The sequence below is a fragment of the Lissotriton helveticus genome, chromosome 6 (assembly GCF_964261635.1).
Source record: "Lissotriton helveticus chromosome 6, aLisHel1.1, whole genome shotgun sequence".
NCBI classification, from domain to species: domain Eukaryota; kingdom Metazoa; phylum Chordata; class Amphibia; order Caudata; family Salamandridae; genus Lissotriton; species Lissotriton helveticus.
Window position 1 is genome coordinate 2,066,525,573 of NC_136067.1, and position 17,250 is coordinate 2,066,542,822.

At 43.0% G+C, this 17,250-nt stretch overlaps 1 protein-coding gene across 1 annotated transcript in view; it reads left to right on the top strand.

Moving 5' to 3' along the window:
* Positions 1–17,250, top strand: part of LOC144762995 (uncharacterized) — a 128,359-nt gene that overhangs the window by 97,925 nt on the left and 13,184 nt on the right. Inside the window, exon 9 of the mRNA XM_078648308.1 lies at positions 16,558–16,704. Coding sequence (XP_078504434.1) covers positions 16,558–16,704 — 147 coding nt within the window. The remainder of the gene's footprint in view (positions 1–16,557; positions 16,705–17,250) is intronic.

The window sequence follows — 17,250 nt, forward strand, 5'->3', positions numbered from 1 at the left end:
AACAATTAGCAAGCTTGAGGAGAAGACTGAGCGCTGGATATAGCTTCCTTTATCACTCGCAGATAGACTAGCCATTGTCAAAATGGTTGTTCTGCAAAAACTTCAGTACCTATTTAACTACATACCCCTTACTCCACCGAATGCTGTATTTCACCACTTAAATACAATGTTAACTCGACTAATATGGGCCGGTAAACAAGCTCGCATTGAACTGCCGGCCCTCACTTTGCCAAAGGAGTTTTCAAAGTCCCAGAGCTCCTCCTCTATTATTTATGCGCCCAAACACAATATGCATTACTGGTATCACCACGTTCCCTTCTTGCCGCATATAGCAATTGAAGATGGGGATGCACACCCAATCCCGTTGAACGCTATTTTGCCGCATCGACGGGCCTCCCTGCATGCTCAAGAAATTAACACAATAGAGGCTACTAACGAAGCTTGGCAACGGATTGGGAAGTTGGCACATAAGACACCTCTATATGCACCAGCAATTCCTTTACAATTTCAGCAAAATCTATTGGTCGCCCAAGAAAAAGTAGAAACAGAACTATTACGGCAAGTGGGAATAGAAAAAATGGGGGATTTGTATACTAATGGTACTTTTAAAGAATTACTGTACATACAAAATCAGATGTTACTTTTCCAGTTTACCTATCATAGGCTACAGGGAGCCATTAAGAAACTGTATCCCACCTACCCCAGCGAGCCGCCACAACTAAACACCCTGGAAATGCTGATTACCGCACCACACAATAAGCATATGGTGACACGACTATATACACATCTTCAGGGTGATATCACTGATAACATGCACAAGGCATGGGAACGCTGGAACAACACGCTTGACACAGAGGAGGAATGGGAGGCTTGTTGTAATATAACTAGTATGTTCACCCTGAATGGAAATCTGCGCCTGTTGCATTACAAGTACCTACATCAGACATATCATAACCCGGCCCGATTGTATAAACATGATCTCCGCACAGATGCATGATGCCAATGATGTGGTAATGGCAATGACAGTTTTATTCAAGTGGCTTGGTACTGTACGCTAATTAGAACATACTGGTCAGAGGTCGCGGAGATACTGGGTAAAGTGGTAAGATTGGCTATTGACTGTACAATTCAAACGTGTCTCCTGGGACTACTCAAGGAAATACGTGCTATGAAGTGCACATTTTGCATGGTAGCCCTGCTCCTAGCTAAACAGAGAATCTCACTACAATGGGGCAGCAGGGAAGCACCAAAACCCATGCAATGGCTTAAAGATATGGCCTACTGCAAAGGCACCCTGAAAACATATGAGGAAGAATTACCCACTGGCTCTAAGCCACGAGACTACTGGATGTATCTGGTTGACTATCTTAAAGCAAATCCAACTATTTAACTGTGTGTGAATGTATAAAATGTAATAATATGGTTGATGATGATCTGAATATTATGCGCTGTATTGTCAGGTAACTTTCACTCTTTTGTAGTCTGTATGCTGAGGTTCAGTTTCAGACAATGTATGTCGTTAATAAAAGATTATAAAAAAAAATAACAGCAGGGTCACCTCCCGTTCGTTAGAGGAGAAACACCCTTGAAAGACAAGGTAAGACCATGTCTTAAGAACCTACACATTCTTTGAGTTTTGCCGTCACTGTGCCACCATAATGATTCTCTTGAATGTGTTTGATCGCGTTAGTTTAAATCATTAGACATCCCTTCCTGCCCTGCCACATAAAACATATGCCAGAGTTCCCAATGATTCGTACATTTACTTTGTCTCTAGATTCATCCAATTTCCTAAACTTTTCAACTGCATAAAACAAATCATCCTCCTTAGGAGGAGATGAAAGGATCCAGTTTATGCACACCTCACGTCTGGCAAATAACATTAAAGGAAATAAGAGATGTTTCTGATTTTTACTTAAAATATTGTGAGGTTCTTCAGTGTCCAAATTGCCAAAAATAAGTTAAAGCTCTTACCTTGTTATTGGTGTTTAGATCCTCATCAACATTCTTATTAATTGCATTCCAACAGGTATCAAAATGGGCGCATGCATAAAACATATGGATATCATTTGCTTTTATCTCGCCACATTTGGGACAGTTTTTCGTCACCTGTTTATTCATTTTTGTCAGTCTTTCAGGCGTCCAATAGGACCTTTGCAAGTAAAAAGATGATTTTTCCTAAGGGGTGCAGAAACAATAATATACCATAAAAAAGTGCAGGATACTTGCCAGATTTGTTGCAAATCTTGACCCGGAAAGATATTCTTCCATATGACGTCTGGTGAGTTAAAATCAACCTCATTCTTCTCAATCAGGTACCAATACATTTTCAAAATTTCTTTTCGAGCTGGGTCTTTTTGTATTTTTTCCTCTAGCTTCCCAATATAGTCCGACAATGTCTCTTGTACTCTAGACCTACTAGCCAACTGGTAATATTTAAAACTCGATATTTTGGCATTCGTTCTTTCGGCTAAAGTGTCCCAACTTTTTAGATTACCATTTTCAAGAAGATCTCCCCAATTCTCTATTCCTGCTCTCTTTAAAGGACTTGATAGGGAGTCTTTCAAACATTCTGGTGTTCCAGAGAATTCCATATTTGTGCTAGCGGACTGTAATACGGGAACTTCCATGTTTTTCTTATCTCATACCATAGTTTATACACTGATATAAATGCCTCCAGTCTGATTTTTTAAAAATACTTAGGGTGGCCATACTTATAAAGACAGTGATCATATTCGGTTACAGCTTTCAAGTAGGCAGAGTAAAATTCATGCGTTTGAAAAAGATTCCTGATATTCTTAAAGCGGAAGGCTTTGTAGTACATCATGAGGTCTGGGCTAGCTATCCCCCTCGATTTTTCTTTTGGCAGAGCTTTTTCCAGGCTACCCTTACTCCTTTGGAGGCCCAGATAAAAGTGTTAATTTTGCTCTAAATCTTTTTTATCCAATCTGATTTAAACTCCAAAGGAATAGCGTTGAATACAAAGGTAAACTTTGGTAGAATAGCCATTTTAATAACATTAGCTCTCTTCATGAAAGTGAGAGATAAGCAGCTCCATGATTTTAATAGCTTCCTCTTCTCTTTTGCTTTTAAATCCAAGTTTACTTGGGCAATTTCATCAATATTTTTTAAAACATCAATCCCTTATTTAATTTAATTTTGTTTTTAGATTCTATCACTGGCGTAGTTGTGTTCCAGTGCATGACCTTGTTCTTCTGGTGGTTGATTTGATGACTAGAAATGCTCCTAAATTCTGTTAATAAGCAGGGTATACTATTAAGGGACTCGTTCAGGCTGCTTGTGTAGATCATTAGATCATCGGCATATAATGCCACTTTCAATTTCCAGCCCTTGAAGTTAAAGGGAATGATTTCTCTAGACCTCCTTATCATATTAGCTAGGGGTTCTATGTAAAGATTAAAAAGATGTGGGGAGAGTGGGCAACCATGTCTGGTGTCCCTTTTGATCTGGAAACCTTTTGATAAACTACTGTTGATGAGTATTTTTCCCACAGGAGCCAAGTATATATTCGCAATTACTCTTGAGAAATGTTCCCCTAGACCATAATAACGAATACCCTTCTGCAGATATGACCAATTCACTCAGTCAAAACCTTTGGCCGCATCAAAGGTAAGAACCGCCAGAAGGGATTTTTTCTGAATTGCAATGTCAATTGCTCCGATAAGTTGGTGAGTGAGATCATGTAACTGTCTCCCCCTTATAAAACCCTTCTGGCCGTCATGAATAAGGTTATCGGAGAGAGACCCGAGTCTTTTTGCTAGAATCTGTGTGAATATTTTATAGTCAGTGTTAAGAAGCAATATCGGCCTGTTTGACTCTCTTTTTAAGGGGTCTTTGCCACGCTTTAAAATTAGACTAATAGTCGCCTCATTCCAAGTTTTTGGAATTGGGGAACCATCTAAATAAATAGTATTGAAAAGATCTGCTAATTTGGAGGCTAGTGGTTCCTTTAACACTATGTAAAGCTTGTTTGGGATTGCATCAGGACCAGCAGCCTTTCCTCTTTTCAAACTATTTATTGCCTCCATGACCTTCCCCGTTGTGATAGCTGCATTAAGTAATTCGCAAGAATCTACGTCTAGCTTCGAGACTTGTGAATTGTTTCTAAATATAGGTCCACAGCAGAGTGTGAAAGGGAAAGGTCTTCCTCATACAATGACTGAAAAAGTCTACAAAGGCTTCTTCTATGTCAGCCCTATTTCTACTTTTTCTCTTTCATTACCCTTGATTTCATTTCTATTGGAATCGGTTTTAAGCTTCCACGCTAGAAGTTGTCCGCTGTTTTCCCCAAATTCATAGTTCCATAGAGAACTGGCCTGCCATCTCTTCCTTACCCTTTCCTCCAGGTATAATGCTAAATCCTGTTTCTTTTTTAGTATTTCTCCCTTTACTTTGTTTTGTACATCCTCCGTGATTGCAGCATCCCACCTCCCCTGTTTTTCTAATATGCTGGCCTCTAACTGTGATACTTTAAGCCTTTTCTCTTTATTACTACTTATTGCTAAACCAATTAAGACTCCTCTGAGCACAGCTTTATAAGCGTCCCAGATTACAATATTAGGGACTTCTCCATTGATGTTATCTTTAAAGTAGTTTCTGTTGTGTCTCTTATCTTGTCTATTACTTGATGGTCCAGCAAAAGAGTAATGTCTAATGTCCATCTTTCTTCTCCCTGCGCAGAGTTAAAGCCTATATCTAGCTGAACTAGGGAGTGGTCTGAGAGGTGAGGGGGCATGTGGAACACCTTTTTAACATTATTGCATAAGAGTTTATCAATTAAAAAGAAATCGATTCTAGAAGCATGGCCGTATTTGTGATTCCTAAAAGTAAATCTATTATTATCATCTCCTTTAATTTTCCAAATATCAATTAGCCCCAGGTCTTCTTTAAGTCTGTTCAGACACTCTCTCATTTTAGGGAGGTCCAAAGCTCTACAAGGTGAGTGTCTGTCCTTTTTGGGGTCTAATAAGATGTTATAGTCACCACCTAATATAATTGGTGTAGATGCTGTTATCAGCTGCGCATAAAGGGACTGAAAAGGTGCAGGATCATCTGTATTGGGGCCATAGTACCTGACCACGGATAAAGAAATATCCCCCGACTGTATTTTAGCTATGGCCCATCTACCTCTTGAATCTACGCTTCCCCCTACTAATGTTAGATTAGATGATGTTTTAATTATAATTGATACACACTTAATATTACAAGATTGATTTGTACAAACATTGTCCCCACCCCATTTTTCACGTTCTAAAATTTAAAGCTACTCTTCTTTAAGAAGATGGGTTTCTTGTAATGTGAATATGTCACTACTTGTTAGCTTAAAGTGCTCTAAGATTTTTTGTCGCCTTCCCCTTATTCTTAGCCCATTCACGTTCCATGTCACGAATTTGAAATCACCCATCTAGATACAAGTTTATTAATCTGCATTTTGCCTTGACCCTGTTTGCTATAGATTTTGCATATCGGACAAATATTTTTTTTTCTTTTTTCCCCAATGCTCCCCACCCAAAGAAAATGTGTTGTGCTCAAAAATAATGAAAAAACCCTTAACACTACCCCCATCCCAGAGAACCCTCCCTACAGTCATTGGACAAACCTAGTTGCCCTGTTTGAGGTCCGCTATCGTGAGAGTTTAATTTAACTATCTTGGCTCAGACAGTTACTTATTACTTTTTGTTTTCATTTGCTCTAAAAGCAATTCCACTTCTTTTGGCTATCTGATATTGAATGTTCCCCGTTATTCGCAGGAGGGCTGAACATTTCATTTGGACAACTGCCCCTTTTGACCTCAGACCTTGCATGTGATTTCCTAGGGCCCATTGCCTGTTTGCCGTTGCCTTAGAAATGTCGGGACGAATTTTATAGTTGTAACCGTCTTTTGTGCGAGTGCCTGAATTCACGACCTTGTTCAAAATATGTTCCTTTAAGGTGTAGTATTTGAAATTGACAAGCACTCTCCGCTGATTTTTTCTAACTTTGTTTAGTCTGTAAGGGTCCCTATGTACCCTTTGTATGTCTTCATCTAGGATTGTTTCATCCAATTCAGGGGTAAAATCTTTTAACAAATTAACTATGAAGCTTCTTATTTTCTGCCCTTCCTGACCTTCAGGGATCTTCAACAATCGTAAGTTATTCCTCCTTGAGTTGTTTTCCAAGGTCTCCATGTTATCCCTGAGTTCCTTTTCGGTTAATCTCAGCTTATCTATGTCGTTCTGGAAAAGTTTCACATCCTCCCTGGTCTGCTCCAAAGTGGCCTCAACCGCCACAACTAATGCATTGACCTTGGACTCCAAGGCTTCACAGGTAGCCTGAATTTCTTTATTGATTCTCCTCCGACTTAGCAAAGCTAAGGTTAATCTCCTTATAGAGGGAACCCATCAAATCACCAATCTCAGCCTGCGAGGGTGTTTCTGATCTTTGATCCTTATTTTTCATGATCTTTTGCAGGTTGTCTTCCCTTTCTGGTACCTCCTCGATTTCTATGACATTCTCACCCTCGTCTCCCGGGTCCTTTTACATAAGGACTTGATACCAATTAGGAAAATCCATTATTGTTAAAGTTGGTGAGGGCATTACCGGTTGATTAGTGAGAGAACCTCCAGTAACACTCTCCAATTTAAGTGACCTGTATCTTGGAGTTTGCTTCTCTTGCACCTTAAAAAAAGAATGCAGGGAGGGAGTCACTTTCAGATTAAATCCTTTCTTTAACTGCTCTTTTTTAGCCGGTTTTTCAAGTTCTGGTTGAAACTACCGCTGCTGTGCCTCATTTGGCTTTCTGAACCCTTTGTTTCCTATTGATGTGTTTCCCTATATCACTATCCTGTAGTGTACTTAACTCTTTAACTTGTTCCTATTCTCTCTCTAACCCAGCTTCTGCCAAGGGACTACCATCATTCCCTGTGGGAGCCGGATCCAAGTTTGGATGCTTGTTTCCTAAGCCATAGCAGGTTTCTTTGAGATCAATAATACTGTCTTTAATGTCTTCTCCCTCATAGGGTATTGGAGCTGACTTGTCCTGTCTTGGAAGTGTTTGTGCGGAAGGACTTGGCATATCCCCTTGCAACTGAGCCGCCGGATTTGTGCTTGAAGTGGAAAACCCCCTTTGTTTGCCTCTACCTTTCTTCCTAATTGAATTCATGCAGACAATGTCATTTACTTCTGCAGTGTCTCCAGTTTGAAAGTTAGTTTCAGGGTCCACTTTAACTTTTCTACTTGCTTTATTTATGTCCCTAACGTTTCCCCTGGGATGCTGCCCGTCGTTATTGCCAAACCTTGAGAACCCCAATGTTTTCTGTGTAATGCTAGGGGACTTCCAAATGGATCCCCTAAAACGTACTCTTAGTGTTGCCCCGCCTGGATGCTGGAACTACACATCGGCAACTGTCCAGAGGCTTCCTGCTTCCCCCCGTGCTCCTGAGCTGCTGGGGCGCTGATTCCAGGCAGGATACGCCTCCGCCTCCAGCTCCGACCTCCACCTCTGCTTCAATACCGCCTCCGTCTTGCCGAGCCTAGGGAGTCCTCGGATGCTGCCACCACCCAATGAACCACTGTACGAGTTTCCCGATCTCCCGGTTTCTGGCCCCCAAATGTTTACCTATGAGCTAGGTAAGTGAACCTCAGGTCTGCCGAAAGCATTTTCCATTAAAAAGCTGCTTACAAGAGCCAGTCTGTGTGTTTACTCGCTCATGTTTGCGGAGCTCACGACCTAGGCTCCTAGCCAGCCACCATGTTCTCCCATGTCCCCTGCCATGAATTCCTTTGCGTAGCAGAGACTGTTTAGGATATTGTTTTGTCAGAGGCATATGGGACAGCTCAGCAAAGTGCAACACTTTAGATGTTCCCCTGCCAGTTTTCTAATAAGACCCTTGTAGGAGAACTATCGTCTAAAATTTCAGATTTTTTGTACAGATACCAAACAAAAAAATAAGTCACTCTTTTTATTTTTTTACATTTGTATTGTCCTTTTACACAAGTTGGTACTGATTACAGAAATCTGACATTATAGGAGCGTACGTACTGAGTACATAGTTGTGTCAACACCTAAATAAGGCCTTTATCAAATTTGCATCGCAGTTATCCCCCACATGAACCCATCTTATGACAACTTTCCCAGAACAGCTCTGATCATGCCCATTGTTCGCTCAGCTCCGGTTCTGACTTTTCAGATGGCAGAGTACATATATTCCCTCTAAATGCATTCCACGTCTCCCACACGTGTCCATTTCTTGGGGCACCCTCTACGGACATAGACCACTTTCTCTGCCACCATTGCGCTACCCATTACGCTACACCACTGTCGATGTGTGGGAACGTCCTGCGCTCCCCAGTGTTGAGCTATGTTCCTTTTAGCCAGAATCATACCGAAAGTCGCCCAATCTTGAGCCACTTGATTAAGATCTGTTGGCTCCCCGATGTTGAGGAGAAACCTCTTGGGTTCAAGGAGGACACTAGGTCCACAAACTTGTGAGATTGTATCCATGACAGCCTCCCAGCAGTGTGTCATTTTGGGGCATTCCCACAATGTGTGGTAGAAAGTGCCTGGCGTCTCGCAACCCTGCAGATACAGTGGTGTGTCAGTTCTTCCAATTTTATACAATGTCATCCTTGTGTAGTGTGTTCGGTGCAGTATTTTGAGTTCCACTAGTTTTAGTTTGGAGGGTATTGCCACCTCACGTGGTGACGAGAGCGCATCCTGCCAATCCGTTTCATCCAGCTCCCCTAGCTCGGCCTGCCATTTCTCATGAAGAGTTTTTGAAGGGTCTCGTTGGTTATTTACAATTTTGCGATACCTCAGGGAAATGGCTTTTTTGTCATGTGGTCTGTCAACAGTCTGTCCTCCAGAGGTGAGGTCTGCGGGAGATCAGTGTCTGGTGGAATAGCTTTTGTGAGCGCATGTTTGATCTGTAGGTAACGGTATTGTTCCATCAATGCCATCTTGTATGTCTCTTGGAGCTGGGAGAATGCAATGACCTCGCCTTTACTCCATAGGTCCCCTACCCTTGAAATGCCTATGAGGTCCTATCGCCTTAAGCCTTTACTATTGCAGAGTCTGCCTAGTCATTGGGTGTCCCAAAGTGGTGAAGTAGTGTGTGTTGTGTTAAGACCTCTTCCCAGCCAAGTGCACCGAGTGCAGTGAACCAAATGTGTATGGTGTGTGCAGTTGGTCCCAATAGTGTACTTTTGAAAGATTTATTATATAGTGCTTCCAGAACACCCTCTACACCGAAAGTATGTCTATCCATGTGAAGCGCCGGTTCGTCTTGTGGGGTGTGCAGCTTTTGATTTATCACAATGAGCTGCGAGGCCAAGTAGCATGTTTTGATATTTAGGAGGGCGATTCTACCGTCATACCAGCCCATCACCAATTTCTGCATGGCTATGCAGGCAGGTTTTTCCTTCCAGAGGAGATGACTTACTTCTGCGTCAATCGCTTTGAAGTAGGAGTGAGGAACCGGAAATTGAGTGTTTCGCAAGGCGTATAGGAACCTGGGGAGTACCATCATTTTGAACAGGGCAGCTCGTCCCAGTAGTGTCAATGGTAGGGAGTGCCAATGTTTACCATCACGTGGAGTCTTTTCAGGGGCTATAAAAGATTGTTATCAATAAATTGCGGGGATTGGGAAGTAATGTATAGTCCTGGATATTTTAACCCCCCGTCTGCGACCTGTATCGTGCAGTCTTGTGGGAGTTGCTGAGGTGGGCCATTAAGCACATAGAGAACAGACTTTGCCCAGTTGATAGTATATCCTGAAACTCTACCATATGATGAGCAGATATCCAATTAATTGATCATCTAGGAGATGCCATATATAGAAAAACATTGTCAGCATATAAGGAGATACGATCCTCCCATCCCTGCGTCCACTTAAGCCCACGTATTATTGGATCCCTCCTTATCCAGGCCGCCAAGGGCTCCAATACCAGGGCAAACAGGAGTGGAGACAATGGACTGGTTACACTCTCTCCATGACCTAAAGGAAAATCGGCAGAAACTCACCCATTTACCACCACACATTTGTATTTGTATTTGGTATTTATAGAGCACATATGTCACCACATAGGTCTCATAGCGCTTGCTAGTGCTCAGGGCAGACAGGAAGAACGTGACAACAAGAAGGAAAACACTGGGCTAAAATAGCCATGTTTTAAGGAGTCTACAGAACTTCTTGTGGTCTGTTTCCAGGCGGAGGGATAGTGGCAGTGTATTCCAAGTTACGGGGGCTAACCGGGAGAAAGATCTACCACCATTTCTGACGGTGCGGACCTTTTGCACTGTCAGAAGGTATTTGCTATTGGACCTAAGGGTTCTAGCCTGTTGGTGTTTAGTGAGTTTTTTAGCTAGGTAGTGGGGTCCCTTATTATTGAGCGTCTTATGCACCAGACAACACAGTTTGAAGTGGATCCTCTTTTTGATCGGAAGCCAGTGCAGGGTCCTTAAACTGGGGACAGGAGGAAAACGTGGGGGCAGATTAAAACCTAGTCTGGCCGCTGCATTCTGCACAACCTAGAGCTTGGCCAGGAGTTCTACATTAGTAGAGGTAAGAAGACAGTTGCCATAGACCAGGCGGCTAGTAATTAGTCCCTGTACAAGGGGCATGCGGGAGGAAAGTGGGATCCACTTGAATATTTTTCTAAGACTGCGCATAAGTCCATAGCAAATGTTAATATGGTCGGACATAGAAAGTTTGGAGTCTAGAATTACACCGAGGTTGCGTGCAGCTGTCTTAGAAGGAGGGCAAGGTCCTAGAATGGGGGCCACCAGTCGCAGTTCCATAGTTTGGCTGCATCCCCAAAAAGCAGAATGTCAGTTTTGTTGGCATTAAGGAGAAGGTGATTGGTCATCATCCAGTTGTTTATGGCTATCATACAGTGTTTAAAGCGCTTTTTGGTCTCGATGACTTCTGATCCCATGGTGATTAACAGCTGAGTGTCATCTGCGTAAGACACTGTTTGAAACCCAAAGGATTTGATTAGTTTGGCTAAGGGGGACGCTTATAGGTTGAATAACGTAGGGCTCAAAATGGAGCCCTGGTGGACACCTTTGTTGATATTTGGCTATCCGAGGAGAAGTCTCCTATTTGAACTTTAGAGGCTTTGTATATAGGAGTTGGCCCCAGGCGCAAAATTTGGGACCGAAGCCCAGATGTCGTAGGACTACAATAAGGAAGGGACATTTGACTAGATTGAAATCCATACGTGCGTCCAAGGAGAGTATGACAGCCTCTTTCTGGATAGTGGGTACGAGGGCCATTACACTATTAAGTCATCTCGGATAAAGTGGCGTATTCCGGCCCGGCATAAAACCTGATTGGACCGGGTGTACTAGTATTGTAAGGTACAGTTGGAGCCTAGTGGCCTGCCTTTGCTAGTATTTTAGCTTCTGCATTCAGCTGCGAAATTGGCCGATAGGATGAGCATTCATGCAGTGGCTTACTGGGTTTTGAAATTGCTACGATTGTCGCTGTGCACTGATCCCTGGAAAGTGCTCCTGCTTTAAGACTGGCTTCATATATTTTGGTGTGAGTCTGCACGCTGCTTTTTTGTAGAGTTTGATGGGAATGCCTTTGAGACCTAGAGCTTTCCCCATCTGCAGCCCACCTTTGGCTAGTGATAGTTTGTCAGATATCAAGTCTGCCTCCAGGGCCTGAACTTCATGAGGTGCAAGTGTGGGCATATGTATGTCCTTAAGAATTGTAAGATACTCCTCAAGCGTGGCCACGGCTTTAGAAGTATATTTTGTCTCATAATGAATAGCAAATGTGTTTTCTATCTGTTGCGGGTCTGTAATGGCCGGCCCGGTATCTGAATTCAATTGTGCCACCCAGCGACTAGCTCGCTCCCTTTTGTCTAACCAAGCTAGACGCTTGCCAGCCTTATCTCCGACTTCATAGTGTACTTTGTTTTGGTGACTCTAGTCTTTGCCTCCTCCCACATATAGTCCCTGTATTCTTGCTTTGCGAGGTTCAGCTTATGAGTAGTGGTGTCGTTGTGATCTGAGGAGTATTCGTCTTCGGCTTGGCCCATTGCCTGCCCAAGGGCCTGCACCTGTTGTACTTTATCACGTTTATGAGATGTGATTAATGAAATTGCTTAGCTACACAGTACTGCCTTATACGCCTCCCACAGGGTTGTAGGGGATGTTACTGAGGGTTAATTTTCCGTAAAGTATTGCCTCGTGGTTGTACTTAAGATTTTCCAAATAGTGGGGTCCTTTAGAATGCTGGGGTATATTGGAAATATGCAACGCCTCCCCAGGATGTGAGATGTATACTTTATCATAACAGGAAAATGATCGGCGATACCCCAAGGGAGGTGTGAGATCTCCAACACTCTCTCCAAAACATTTGCCAATGTAAGGATGTATTCTCTTCCAGGGGATCCTCATCAATAGTCATAAGCATTAGAATATTCCCGCCCATGTGCGGGACCCCGGAAACACTATATTATATGTGCCCCACATATATATACTCATATATATATATAAATACATATATATATATAAAAACATGCAATAGCAGCCAAATAAAATCAGAGCTGAAATATGCTGTGTAGAATTTCCACCATACATGAATAATAAGCATTAGAAACATGAGAAACAACAACAAAGTTTGTTTAGAAACTGTTTTAATGCTCAGAAAGCAGTAGAAATTCTCATAACTCACTGGAAGCATAGAAAGCTCCCAGGCTGCATTGCAAACACACAGTCTAAAAAGACTGAAGAGCTAACCTGTAGGCTGCATAGCAATAAACTGACACCGTGCCTTTAAGGCACCCATGACCCCCAGTATCCCATCATGCTTTAGGGGTGACAGTTAGGTCAGTTGTTCTTTCCGGCTCCTTCAGGAAGGATCCTGGTTACACAGCTCCATAAGTTTTCTGTTTTCTGACAGAAAAATACTTCACTTTTGTCTATTTTTACACTTACTTTGACATTTAACAACTAGTCAAGTAAGATACTGTCTTTTTTAGTCAGTTTAGTGAACATTTTCTTCTGAGAATGCCTTCACTCTTTGACAAATGTCCATCTTGTGGCAACAAGAAGGCAAAATCAGAGTATCTCGTGTCTGCCTGAAGATCATGATCCAGACACCTGTCCTCACTGTGAACACCTGTCAGGAAGAACTCTTAAAGACAGGGAGAGGATTCACATTTATGGCCTGGCTCACAGGTCATCCAGAGGAAGATCTCCGGTGAAGAAGGGTTCCAAGAAGACTCAAACATCTTCAAAAAAGAAGTCTTCACATCCTTCAACATCAGCGTCGGGCTCGGCGCTAAGAAAAGAACCACCGGTGGATCAGCTCAGACAAGCTGGGCTTCTAGCAGGTCAAGGTGTTGCATCAGCTTGTCTGGGGGGGAGGGGCGGGGGGGAAGGGAGGAGCTGAGCCCTAGGGGTGAGGGGCTGCTGGCCATGTCGCTTTTGGGGGGGGTTCAGAGGCATTTGCTTGGCGCCCATCTGTGGTGAGGCAGGAGGGGAGGGGGAAGAGGCCTAGTTGAGGATGGGGGTAGTGATTCACTACGGTGTGGGGGCTCTGCTATGGTTGAGTAGGGGTTGGAGGGCGTCCAGACCCAAATAGACACCAATGTAGTGGGCCATTTGTTTGTGCTTCGCGCAAACTCACAGCATCAGCGAAGCCCACGAGGACTTCCACTTATCTACCAAGGCAGAGACCAATCTCATTCACTAGGCACTGCAGTGCTCTCACTATCTCACCTCTAGCATTGCAAGCTGCCTGCTGTTTTATTACACTGGTATTTGCCATGCAGGGGTGCCTCACTAAAGTTATCAGACTGCATTGGGTCCTGGAGTGTGTTGTCTTGTTTTTTTGTGCGGTTCAGCGCAATACCACTGATGTTGCTCTTCTGGAGCGCGGTGCACTCCTGAGGACGAGTTGTGCAAGATCAAGGTGCTTAGCGGTTTGCTGATGAGGTTCCCTAGCTCACACTCTCGTCGCCACCTCTGACCAGGGATCTGGCTTTACCGGTGCTTATCTGTCCCTGGTTGTGAGAGACGGAGTGGAGCGAGCGCAGTGCTGCTTAGCAAGGCCGGCCCCTCTTACTGCTTGCAGATCCTCAATGTCAGCTTGATTCAGCACCACATGTTTAGGCGCTCAGGTGGCCAACCCAGTTCAGTCTGTTACGTTGCACTTAGCGCGCGGGTGCCGCACGCCGGCCCCACGGGTTCCGTTGCCCTGCCTTCTTCACCGCTCGGCCCCAGCACCACGCGAGACGCTGGCTTGCTGTGTAGTAGAGGCAGCATCCCACAGGCACAACATATGTTCTTTGTTTTCCACTTCTCGGAGATCGCAGATAGATTAAAGGGTGCCCTATTGTTTGCAATGCCTGGATCAATGATTTTTATTGCTGTTTATTGACGGATTATGCAGCGGATTATTGGGGATGTCGTGTTGATTTCAGAGCCTCTCTAGGCAGCGGCCATTTCGTTCGGCTGCTAGCCAATAAGTCCCTCTTTAATGTTAGTGCTGTGTCATGTGGTACATGGTATATCACCACCTGGTTGGAAATAGAATCTACTTGCTTGTTATGGATACTTTACGGTTCTGCACATGTGTAAAACTACTTAATGTAGTTAGCATTTTTACTATCAGTCAGTTAAAAGCAGTAAAACTTGATCCATCTCAGGCTTTTCAACATTTTGAAATGGATGCTAATGATATAAAGGTATAACGTGGATTCCTAAAGAGCTAAGGTAGGACATCAACTCCATCAATGATAAATTATATTTGTCAGTCTTATTCTACATCCTTATGTCTTCCTGGATGAACATAAGTAAAAAGGTTTGGGTGCTGTCCATGTAATATTTCATTGCGGCAATTCAACATATATTCGACTTGGATAAGCATAAGTAGAAAGGTAAAGGTGCTGTCCACGTCATACAGCAAATTAAAAGCTCTTCGGCGAACAGCCCTTTCTCATGTGCTCGTCGGGGATTGCTGCGCCGGCCCGACGAGGAGCATGCCCAGATGATGAAGAGTTACACCTTTAGGGCACTTGCTCCTCTTTGAGCCCATTCCATTGAACTGGAAACCTATCTTCCAATCTTCTTTAAAGGAACTGCACACTCTTGTAACTAAATGTTGGCTTGGTATTAGCCATATTCATTTAACAAAAATATATTGTAGCTTTACCTCTTCTCTGCAACTAAGTGTGCTGGTCTTGTTACTCTAGAACTGAGAATGTAGTTACTGGAATGACAGCAATTTTTGTGGTTCGAAAGTTTTGTTAAACACACTAGTTACAAAACTATCACTATTAAACATGGGTCAGATCACAAATGGCAACTGAGTGTATGTACCTACATATACAGACTCATATGCAGACTCAAAGTAACCCAGCCTAATGAATTTTGTTGTATCATTAGTGGCTGGTGACCCTATGAACTGTGGGGCATTAACACTTCCATGACTCTTATAATGCGAAGTAAGAGATCCCAAAATCATGAATTGTGAATTTTGTAGCAGAGGTTGGGCACAAATTGTCATAGAAAATATTGCAATGATTTTGTGCAGTTGTCCCCTGACATAAGGCTATTGGTTTCTAGCCAGGAATGTGTATTTGGCCCCTGAATAGAGTATGAGATGCAAAGTAGTTCTGAACTTGTTTTTTCTCAGGCAGCACCTGGTACACATTTAACAAAATATATTTTCCACTAAAGTTACCATAAATCTACATTCACGTTGGAATTAGATTCTGGAAAGTAAGTGGAAAATAATTTGAAACCATATTTCTGCGTTTTTCCCGGTGGAAATTCAAAATGAAAAAATATTTTCATCTATGGCTTTTCATGGAAGATCTAGCCTTAAATACAGAGTGAAATTACTTAACTAGGTCACCATGGAAGAATAGCCATATGTTCCCACTGGCATGACCTTAATTAACCGCTTCCGCGCTACCGCGTTTTCCCGCTGTGCGCTGGAATTTCAAAAATGCGCTGTTTATGACAAAGCCAGTTCGTCATCCGCGTAGCGCAGGTAACGCCCATGACGAGCAGGCTTTGTCATTAGCGCGGAAGGGGTTAAAGGAAAGACCATGACGGAGCTTCTTCTTGTGCTCACCAATATTGTCAAAATTGGATCGTGATAACATTGCCCAGCAAATAAAACTGTTCCAAATGCCAAAAATATAACCTGGACCCTGCATTGAAACTGCTTTCTGTGCTTCACCTTGTATGCCATTCAAAAAGGGGGCACTATATTAAACACAATGCCCACTATGCCCCTCAGTATTACTGTACTAGTTCACGGCATGAAGCCCTCTATGTACATAGGTAGTGCCAGATGTAAAGCTGCCCACTGTTTGTAACGTACCTTCCGCATGTTGCTGATTTCCAGGACAGCTTGTAATGTAAGAGCGAGAAGAAATGACAGAGAAACACAATCCTAACTGGACTTTACAGTCACTCATAAACACCTCCCCAAAACCCTGCTCATTAGCATAACATTACCTGGGTTATCAATTGTTATCAGGGTTTGGTTCAAGAAAAGATGCAAAGTAACAAATTCTCATGTATTTCAGTTTTACCAAAGCCAGGAAAGTGTCCCAAAGACAACAAGAAGTGCATCAAACCAGAAGTCCCACAGTGCAAGAGTGATGGTGACTGCAAAGGGGATCAGAAGTGCTGCAACTTCAACTGCGGATTAAAGTGCAAAGCTCCAGAGCCAGGTATCAGTGTCAGGAGGGTGTGACATCTGATGTTGTTGTGAAATCTTTGTTTGTGTTGTTGTTTTTAGGCTGAGCCTGGCCTGTAGATTGGGGGCCGGGCACAGTACACACCTGAAATGTACTAGATAAATCTTATCAAACCTGCATTTGAAAGCTAATAACAGCTGTCTGAGCTAATGACAGGTACCTGTCACATTCAGGGTACTGCCCTATTTCTTAACATGATTGCGGATCATTCTTCCAGCTTTCCTGGTTGCACCGCGAAGCACCGAAATCTGAAACTCATTACCCAAGAGCCTCCTTCTTATGTATTCATTGTTCATTATACACAGTGGTTCTAGAAATAGTGTTTAAGAAAATGGTCTGAATTTACTTTTGCAAAATTTTGTATAAGCATATTTGCACATCTGCATATATGTTTATATGCACAGGTGAGTTGCCATGTGTCTGCACAAGTTGTGGCTGACCTTTGAGTGGGATAAGTTTATATTGAAGGGCTTTGGTTATTCACAAACTGGTGCTCTCTTCACGCTACATCACAGAAGT